The sequence below is a fragment of the Dipodomys merriami genome, unplaced genomic scaffold (assembly GCF_024711535.1).
Source record: "Dipodomys merriami isolate MVZ:Mamm:240054 unplaced genomic scaffold, mDipMer1.0.p SCAF_7, whole genome shotgun sequence".
Taxonomy (NCBI): Eukaryota; Metazoa; Chordata; class Mammalia; order Rodentia; family Heteromyidae; genus Dipodomys; species Dipodomys merriami.
In genome coordinates, this window is record NW_027206290.1 from 16,170,914 (window position 1) to 16,181,399 (window position 10,486).

The following is a 10,486-nucleotide window of genomic DNA, read 5'->3' on the forward strand; positions in this document are numbered from 1 at the left end:
ACTGTCTCTGAACTTTTTTGCTCAAGGCTACAGTTCTACTACTGGAGCCACAACTCTACTTCTGAGTTGTTGTTGTTGTTTTTAATGGCTAATTGGAGATAAGAATCTCACAGACTTTTCTGCTTGGGCTGGCTTTGAACCTTGATCCTCAGATCTCAGCCTTTTGAGTAGCTAGGATTACATGTGGGAGCTATCAATGTCCAGGAGCTATAGCTTCTTAAATCAGGCAACCTGGCTGAGTTGCTCAGAATATTTATGGCCCCCATTTGTTTTCTTCTGCATGTGTGCCCATACTGGGATTTGAACTCTGGGACTCTTAGTCTGCCTTGGCTGTTTTGCTCATAGCTGGTGCTCTTCCATTTGAGCTACACCTCCATTTCTGGCTCTTTGCTGGTTAATTCAAGAGCTCATGGACTTTTCTGGCCAGGCTGGCTTTACACTTCAACACTCAAAGCTCAGCTTCCTCAGTAGCTAGGATTATAGTTGTGAGCTACCAGTGCCAAGCTTAGTGTCCATTTTTCAGAGATTATTGTCAGCTGACCATCTGTTGGGTTTATCAGGAGAAAGAGTCCAAGTAAAACCTGATGATTCCATTGACTTTTGTCCCTGGTACAAGCAAGAGTGGTACTCTCCCTCAAAGACTGTAGAATGATGGGAGAGTATGACAAGGCCAGCACCTGGGTTGAGTGTCCACCAGCAACCAAGGGATCTGTCTTCTTACCCAGAGCCCAGTTTGTCTCCATGGACTAAGCCTTCTGAACCAATGGAACTGTATAAACCTGTAAAGGTTCAATATTGTTCTGTACATTGAGAGCAAGAAGATGGTTTGTGGCTCTCAACAAATGGCTTTAAACAGAAATAAAACCCAACTGGAATTAAGATCACTCAAATGTCTAATTCTTAGATATCTAAGGGCAGCCGTTGTCCACTCTAAATAAACTGGCAATACTTTCCAGGCTTCAATTCAGACCTGGACTTCATTTTTAGAGATATTAGAGAAGCAAAGCTCAACCCAGGCCCTACAGAATAAATGTCTGTTCTCTGCATGGGACCAGAGAAAAGCAGACAGAAAACTGGGCACTGATGGTTCACATCTGTAATCCTAGCTGCTCAGGAGGCTAAGATAACAGGATCACAATTCAAAGCCAATCTGGGCAGGAAAGTTCAATAGATTTGAGTGTGTGTGTGTGTGTGTGTGTGTGTGTGTGTGTGTGTGTGTGTGTGTGTGTGTGTGTGTGTGTGTGTGTGTGTGTGTGTGAGTGTTTTGTCTGCGACTGGGACTGGAACTCAGTATTTGATGCTTTCACTCATTGACTGGTGCTCTACCACCTAAGCCATGCCTCTATCCCCAATGAGATTTTTAAATTTTCTAATTAACCAGCAGAGAGCTGGAAGTAGAGGTATGACTCAAGTGGCAGAGCTCAAGCCTTGAGTAAACTAGCTATGGGAGAGCACAAGGCCCTGAGTTCAATACTTCATTTTCTCTCATCAGTGGACCAACCTCAGTTGGCCTGTGCAATTGTGGGTGTGGCTGATGAATGCTCTGTGGTTTCAGGGCTGATGTGGAGAATCTCAATACCCAGAATGAAGCTGAGCTCCGACGCCAATTTGAAGAGCGACAGCAGGAGACGGAGCATGTCTATGAGCTCTTGGAGAATAAGATCCAGCTTCTGCAGGAGGTGCGGCCTGCTGGGGTTCACAACCGAGGCCCCCCTTTGCCTCTTCCATGCTGACCTGTGCTCTGTTTGCCCCTCCCAAGCTTTCTCTAGCTAATTTTTTTTTTTTTTTTTGGTTGGTAGTGGGGCCTGAACTCTGGGTCTAGGCACTGGCCCTCAGCTCTTGAGCTCAAGGCTAGCACTCTACCACTTGAGCCACAGCGCCACTTCCAGCTTTTTCTGCTTATGTGGGGCTGAGGAATTGAACCCAGGGCCTCATGCATGCAAGGCAAGCACTCTACCACTGAGCCACTTTCGCAGACCTCTAGCTACTTTTTTTTCCTTTGTGCCAGTACTGGAGCTAAAACTCAGGGCCTGGGCACTGTCACTTTTTTTTTTTTTGCTCAGGGCTGGTGCTCTACCACATAAACCACAGCTCCATTTCTGGCTGTTTGGTGGTTAATTAAAGATGAGTCTCATGGACCTTCCTTCCCTGGGCTGGTGTCAGATCCAAGCCTCTGAGTAGCTGGGGTGACAGGCGTGAGCCACTGGCCCCCAGTTTCCCTCTCTACTTTCCATTCTACCAAACCTACCATGTGTTCCTGAGGCCTGAACTTAGATCACTGCAGACACTCAGTTTTCCCTCATCCCTCTGTCCTCTCTGCCCACCCCCCCTCCCGCCTCCCCCCACCATCCAGGAATCCAGACTAGCAAAGGATGAAGCTGCACGGATGGCCGCTCTGGTGGAAGCAGAGAAGGAATGTAACCTAGAGCTCTCAGAGAAGCTGAAGGATGTCACCAAGGACAGGGAGGAGCCGTGGGGAGAGCAGAGGGAGCCCCAAGGATTCCAGGAAGCCCTGGCCCTCAGGGACAAGTAGGTGTCTGGGCACACTTTTTTGTTTTGTTTTATTGGTGGTGGTGGTTGTGGGTCTTGAACTCTGGGCCTGGGTGCTGTCCCTCAGCTCTTCAGCTCAAGGCAAGCACTCTACCACTTGAGCCACTTCCAGTTTTCTGGTGGTTCATTGGAGATGACAGTCTCATAGACTTTCCTGTCCAGGTTGGCTTTGAACCATGATCCTCAGATCTAAGCCTCCTGAGTAACTAGGATGACAGGCATAAGCCACCGACCAGCTCCTGGCCTGGACATGCTTTTTGTTGGGGGGGGGGGGCTTTTGTTAGTTCTCTAGGTTGTGGACATACAGCAGCCACAATGCTCACTTTGGAGGAGTGATCGTGGTGTCTTCACTACGTGGCCCCCACAAGCAAGAATTTCTCTTTAGGACCGAGTCTTTTATTTATATATTAATTTTTTATGCCGGTCCTGGGACTTGAACTTGGGACTAGGTATTGCTTTTTTCATTCAAGGCTAGCACTTTACCACTTGAGCCACAGCTCCACTTCCAGCTTTTTGGTGGTTACTTGGAGATGGGACTCAGGGACTTTCCTGCCCAGGCTGGCTTTGAACCTCCTGAGTAGCTAGGATGACAGGTGTAAGCCACTGGTGCCCAGCTCGGATGGAATCTTCAATGGTATCTACTTTTTTTTTTTTTTGGTCAGTCATGGGGCCTGGACTCTGGGCCTGGGCACTGTCCCTCAGCTCTTCAGTTCAAGGCTAGTGCTCTATCACTTGAGCCATAGCACCACTTCCAGCATTTTCTGCTTATGTGGTGCTGAGGAATCGAACCCAGGGCCTCATGCATGCAAGGCAAGCGCTCTACCACTGAGCCACCTTCCCAGCCCCATTGGTATTCACTTCTTGATCATCAAGAGCCCATTGAAGAACAGATGGTGTGGAGTCAGGTAACCAATTTGTCCTTCCTTTGCTCTACTCCAGGAGAATTGAAGAACTGAGCCAGAGTCTGGCTGCCCAGGAGAGGCTGGTAGAACAACTGTCTCAAGGGAAACAGCCGCTAGAAGGCGTGCTGGAGCAGCCCGCCGGCATGGAAGTACAGGTAAGGCTTGGCTATGTCCAGGCTGCTCTGTGTTGTCACCAGACCCACTTCTGATTACCTATGACTTGCATAACCCGTAACTACAGATGTGGTGACTGAAAACAACACAGATTTATCATCTCAGTTTCTGTGAGTCAGGAGTTCAGGCATAGCTCAGATGGGTTCTCCCTTGCTGACTTACGTTTCCACTCTCCTAGGAAAGGAGGCTCCTAAGAGCCCTTGAGTTGTTGGCCGAATTTATTTCTAGGTGGTTGTGGAAAATTCAGGGTTTATTTCTCCTCAGCCAGAAGTGGAGATGAGATGGTCGCTTCTCTTACTTCCAGACCTTCTTTCAAGGGTTTACCTACATAGGTGAACCTATGTATGTTCCTTTTGACTAAAGTCCAATGATGAACAAAGTTAATTATGTCTTTAAAAAAAAAAAGCCACACCAGGCACTGTTGGCTCCCACCTGTATTCCTAACTACTCAGGAGGCTGAGATTGGAGGATTGTGATTTGAAGACAGCTTGGGAAAAGAAAGTCTGTGAGACTTTTATCTCCTATTAACCACCAGAAACCCCGAAGTAGTGCTCTGGCTCAAAGTGGTAGAGCACTCGCCTTGAGCAAAAGAGCTCAGGGACAGGGCCAAGGCCCTGAGTTCAAGGCCCATGACTGACAAAAAAAAAAAAAAATCTCGTTTTTGTCATACTTAGTAGCACAACTGTGATGTGACATATCCTCTTGGTCAGAAGCAAATCAAGGCCTTTGCTCTGAAATTCTTTCAAAGGAATGGTATTACACAGAAGTGTGAATGCCAAGGATAGGGATTATGGGAACCACCTAAGAATTTTGCTGACCTCAAATGACTTTTAACTATGTAGAACATAGAATATGGCTTTGTTACCAAACAAAGAAGGTTCGCTACAGTGAAAACAATCACATTAATTGCTTTCAGTATTATTAATCTTGGAAGTTACCCAAGAGGTAGTTGTAATTAGTGCTGGCCTTCATTTCCTTGGCTTCTGGCTATGCAAAGGCTGCTTAATTAAAAAATAATAAAAAAGCAGTCCCTTTACCTGAGACGAGGTGCTGGTGGCTCCTACTTGTAATCCTAGCTACTCAGGAGGCTGAGATCTGAGTATTGTGGTTCAAAGTCAGCCAGGACAGTAAAGGCCATACATTGCTTTTCTCCAATTAACCAGCAAAAAGCCAAAAGTGGAACTATGGCTCGACGGGTAGAGTGCAAAATTTAAGTAAAACAAAGGATAGTACCCAGTCCAAACTCCAGTACTCACACTCATAAAACAAAAACCTAAAGCAAAAAAAGTCAAAGACAAGCCACAGAACGATGTCACTCCAGATTTGCTCCCATTTTGTGATGCCCTCTCAACAGGAAGCTGTACTCAGAGTGCTCAGGAGCCATTTTTTTGTTTGTTTGGTTTTGGTTTTTGCTTGGTCATGGGGCTTGAACTTAGGGCTGGAGCACTTTCCCTGAGCCTTTTCTGCTCAAAGCTAGCACTCTACCACTTGAGCCACAGCTCCACTTCCAGTTTTTAATTAGAGATAATATTCTCATGGACTTTCCTGCCCTGGCTGGCTTTGAACTGAGCTCCTCAGATCTCAGCCTCCTGAGAAGCTAGGATTATAGGCATGAGCCACCAGTCCCAGACCAGGAGCCTTTTGATGTAGCTGTCACCCTAGTTTCTTCTCCTCTTTCCCTAGGGAGTCAGGAATGTTACTGGTTTACAGTGTTTTTCTCTTCTTCACTGAAGGTAGCCACACCTGGCAGGAAACAGCTGGTGGCTGGCTGAGCTATTGGTTTACTCCTTTCTACGGAATGATAGAAGCTTTATTTACCTCAGTTTTATTTTGTGCAGTTACTGGGGCTTGAACTAAGAGCCTGGGTACTGGCTCAGCTCTTTTTGCTCAAAGCCAGAGCTCTCCCACTTGAGCCACAGCTCTACTTCCTGCATTTTGGTGGTTAATTGGTGATAAGAGTCGCACAGACTTTTCTGCCTGAGCTGGCTTTGAACCTCCATCCTTAGATCTCAACCTCTTGAATAGTTATGCATTTGCTTTAAAATGACCCAGAACAAAATCAGGGAAGGGCTTGCCTTCAGTATGGAGGACCTGCTCACTTACACATTTATGCTTGGTCTGGAACCTAATGTAAACAGCATGGAGAGCAATGAGTCTCATTTCCTAAAATAGCGAACATTCCAGCATCACCAGGGAGAGGTCTGACTTGGAGGGAAAAGGCAAGAATGTGTTGTAAATGGTCATAGCAGAGGCTGAAAGCCTTGTGGGCACTGGTAACCAGGCAGCTAAAACTTCATATAAGGAGATTTGAGTTTAGAGCAACTTTTAATTCCCCCATCCTCCCCCCTTTCTTTCTTCTTCTCTTCTTTCCTTCAGGTGTGTGTGTGTGTGTGTGTGTGTGTGTGTGTGTGTGTGTGTGTGTGTGTGTGTGTGTGTGTGTGTGTGTGCGCGCGCGCCAGTCGTGAGGCTTGAACCTAGGGCTTGTGGGGTTCATGCTCTTGCTGAGGTTTTTTTTTTTCCCTGAAAGCTAGCTTTCTACCACTTGGGTCCCACCTTTAACTTTCAGCATTTGGTGGTTAATTGGAGATAAAGGTTTCACAGACATTTTTGCCTGAGCTGGCTTTGAACCTTGATCCCCAGATTTTTGCCCCTAGCATAGCTAGGATTATAGGAGTGAGCCACTGCTACCTGGCTATGAGTGAGTTAGTTAGTTTGTTTGTTTTTCTGAATATAGCTTTGGACAGTTCTAGTTCAGTGGCTTTCAAAGTGTGGTTCTCAGACAACAGTGTCAGCAAGATCTGAGAATTTGTTAGGAATGCAAATTCTTGAGGCACACCCCAAATCTATTTACTGAATCACATCTCTAGGTGGCAGGTCCCAGCACTCTGCATTTTAACTTATCCTTGTAGCTGATGCTGATGCATGCTAAAGTTAGAATAGAAAACCACTGATTAAATTTAACATTCATAGTGTATATTAAGAAATTACTGGCCAGGCACAAGTGACTTCACCTGGAATGTATTGCTAATACATGTTGTGAATAGGTTTATCAATTCATTTTGAGGATAAACTGCTACTACATAAATTTAACGTTATTATTTAATTCAGAATAGCTTTTCATCCTGTGAAGCTTGTTCTCACATTTGCCTTTGTTATGTGCCTTCAATACATTTTACTACCCATTTGCTGTATTATATATATTTACAACACATTTACTATATAAATCATCACACAAAAGCCCTTAGTCTCACCTTAACAATGTTTTTTGTGGGCTGGGAAGGTGGCTCAGTGGTAGAGCACTTGCCTTGCATGCATGAGGCCCTGGGTTTGATTCCTCAGCACCACATAAGCAAAAAGGAAATAAAGCTGGAAGTGGCACTGTGGCTCAAGTGGTAAGAGCACTAGCCTTGAGCTGAAGAACTGAGGGACAGCACCCTTGCCCCACTACCATACCCCCCCCCCAAAAAAAGAAAGAAACAATGTTTTTTGTTTTTGTCGGTCATGGGGCTTGAACTCTGGGCCTGGGCACTGTCCCTCAGCATTTCAGCTCTAGGCAAGTGCTCTACCACTTGAGCCACAGTGCCACTTCCAGTTTCTGGTGGTTTATTGGAGATAAGAATCTCGTGGACTTTCCTGCCCGGGCTGGCTTTGAACCGTGATCCTTAGATCTCAGCCTCCTGAGTAGCTAGGATGACAGGAGTGAGCCACCAGCACCCTGCTAACAACATTCTTTCAGTCACAAGTAGTGTAATCATGAGTGAGTCCTTAAGCATTTAAAATAGTGTCTTCCAAACCAGAAGCCAGTGGCTAATACCTGTCATTTTAGCTACTCAGAAGGCTGAGGATCACAGAAAGCCCAGGCAGAAAAATTAGAGACTGTCTCCAATTCACTAGTACAATACGGGACTGGAGGCATGCTTCAAATGAGAGGGTACCAGCACAACAAGCAAGCCAACCAAGAGCATGAGGCTGAGTTCAAGTTCAGGTACTATGGCAAATTCTCTTAAGTTAATTGCACCTTTTTACTGAAATATATAAACAGGCATAGAATCTATATAGATGTAAATCTTTAGCTCAATGAGATCTGACAATTGCACAACCCCATGTAATTAACATCCAGAGCAAGATGTATAAAATCTGCATCACCCAGAAACCATTCCATGACTTCTGTTCCTGTAGATGCTTTTCCTATTTTTAGACTTCAAATAAATGGAATCATACAGGATGTACTCACTTGCATATGACCCATTTGACTTACAATGTTTTTGAGCTTCATGTATGTTTCTTGTATCAGTGTTCATTCTTTCCAATTGCTGGTTGATATTACCTTGTATGAACATTCCAAAATATGTTTATCCTACACTTTTTTAGCAACACATTTTTTTCTTACCACAAATGCAACATGTATTTGTTGTGAAAAACTACAGAATACAAATGAGGAAACAAAACAAATAATTACCCATAATCCCACTCTCCAGATAAAACCACTAATCATAATTTGTATATTTGATTTGAAACTTTTTTTTTGTCAATTGTGGGGCCTGAGCTCAGGGCCTGGGCGCTGTCCCTGAGCTCTTTCACTCAATGCTAGCACTCTACCACTTTGAGCTGCAACCCCACTTCCAGTTTTCTGCTGGTTAGTTGAAGATAAAAAGTCTCATGGACTTTCTTACCGGGGCTGGCTTTGAACCACAATCCTCATATCTCAGCCTCCTGAGTAGCTAGGATTACAGGTATAAGCTACCAGTGACTGGCTTGAAACTTTGTTAATAAATTGTCCACATTTTATTTATATGTATATGTACATATACATACAGTTATCATATATTATGGAAATCCTCACTTTCTGTTTCACTTTCCTTAGTCTTAGACCCAGATGATTAGTGTGTTCAACTGGAATAATTCTTAGTTTTAACTATGAAATCTTTTCTAAATTTAGAAGAAAATCAAAAGTGTTACCTGAATTCATTGCCCAAAATTCAAATGATACATAGTACATGGAATAAAGAGAAAAATATCATTTAGCTGTTCTCCCTCAATTTTGTTTGCCAATAAGCAGTCAGTGTTAACTAACTACAAAAACCTGATAAAGGTATTAATAGAGATCAGGAAGTGCTAACTCTGTTGTAACATGTTTTCTTATAAGGTTTTTTGAGTTTCAAGGTTGTTGTCCACATACAGGTCATCTTTTTGTGATTATATTATTTTCTAATAGCAGATGATCATGTTAGGATTAAGTCTAGTACAATAGCTTACTGCTAGCTCTGATATACAATTTTTAAGTATTTTCTTTGATTGTTAAATAAGGAATATTATTCCTGTGGGAAGCCAGATATGTATAGTTCTCTTAGTGTTTACCTATAGCAAACATATTTTTATTTAATTTTATTTTTGGTCAGTTGTGGGGGCTGAACTCTGGGCCTGGGCACTGTCCCTCAGTTCTTCAGCTTAAGACTAGCACTCTACTACTTACTTGAGCCACCGCCTCATTTCTGGCTTTTTCTGCTTATGTGGTGCTGAGGAATCAAACCTAGGGCCTAATGCTTGCAAGGAAAGCATTCTACCACTGAGCCACCTTCCCAGCCCAGCAAATATATACTTCAGTGGCACCACTGTTTTCTTATTATTTGAATGTAGGGCCTTGAGCTTCTAAGGCAAATCATCTATTTTGTGTCATTAAGTTTGGAGGGAAGCTGGGTACTAGCTATTCAGGAGGCTGAGATCTGAGGATGGAGGTTTAAAGCCAGCCCAGACAGAAAAAAAAAAAAAAATCGAGGAGACTTTTTTTTTGGTCCGGTCATGGGGCCTGAACTCTGGACCTGGGCGCTGTCCCTCAGCTCTTTTAGCTCAAGGCTAGCGCTCTACCACTTGAGCCACAGTGCCACTTCCGGCTTTTTTCTTTTTGCTTATGTGGTGCTGAGGAATCGAACCCAGGGCCTCATGCATGCAAGGCAAGTGCTCTACCACTGAGCCACCTCCCCAGCCCTCCAGGAGACTCATCTCCAATTAAGCACCAATCAGAAGTGGTGGTATGGCTCACGTGGTAGAATGCTAGTGTTGAGTGGATAAACCAAGACTTTGAATTCAAACAAAAACAATAATGGAAAAAAAAAACCCACCCAAATTTAGAGGACATCAGTCACATGCAAAGTCTTAAGGTTGGCTCCTAAAGATTTCAATAAAGCACATAAATTAATGTTTTCATGGATTTTTGAGTCCTTGCTGCTCTTTGGGACAAGTAAGTGGATATGTAGAGGTGTGTCTGGGTATAAGCAGTTTGTCTTTCAAGGTGTGTTAAAAAACTCCTTGCCTTTCTACAGATCACTGCAGAATCAATCCAAAGATTATGGGTTAATTTCACAAGACTATAGTAAGCTCACATCCTAGCTGCTAAAATGCAGCTGTATTTCCATTTGGAAGTCTATGTTACAGTCTTGCGTGTAGGGTCAGAACATGTATATTTAGATGAGATTATAGAGACAAAGTCTGTCATGGCTCTCAAGTCTAGCTTTTATGTGAAGCTACAAGATTTTGCTTTGGTGATTAGCACAGTACAACTATGTTTTAAAAATTATTTTAATATACTCTTATTCTGATAATATTAAAATAAGAATGTTAATAGTAAGCTAAACGTTAACATTTTCCAGCAGATCATCTTATTTAATCCTCAGTGAAAAGTTTGACATTTGTGGGTCATTAAATTTAGGAACCAGGGCTTTGTGCTGCAGATTAAGGGTTAGAAACTGACTCTTCCAGGCCTACCTCCAAAGGTAAAGTTGGTGGATTTTAGCATTATAAAAGGTGGCCTTTGAGTGGTGGCTGAGGTTATAACTCCTCCTGTCTGTTATCTGCTTGCCCTC

General features: G+C 43.6%; 1 protein-coding gene across 1 annotated transcript in view; it reads left to right on the forward strand.

Annotated features, from left to right (window-relative positions):
* Positions 1–2,533, forward strand: part of LOC138817153 (myomegalin-like) — a 54,760-nt gene extending 52,227 nt beyond the window's left edge. Inside the window, exons 6-7 of the mRNA XM_070007535.1 lie at positions 1,556–1,679; positions 2,354–2,533. Of these exons, the coding sequence (XP_069863636.1) occupies positions 1,556–1,679; positions 2,354–2,533 (304 nt within the window). The remainder of the gene's footprint in view (positions 1–1,555; positions 1,680–2,353) is intronic.
* Positions 2,534–10,486: the final 7,953 nt, after the last annotated feature.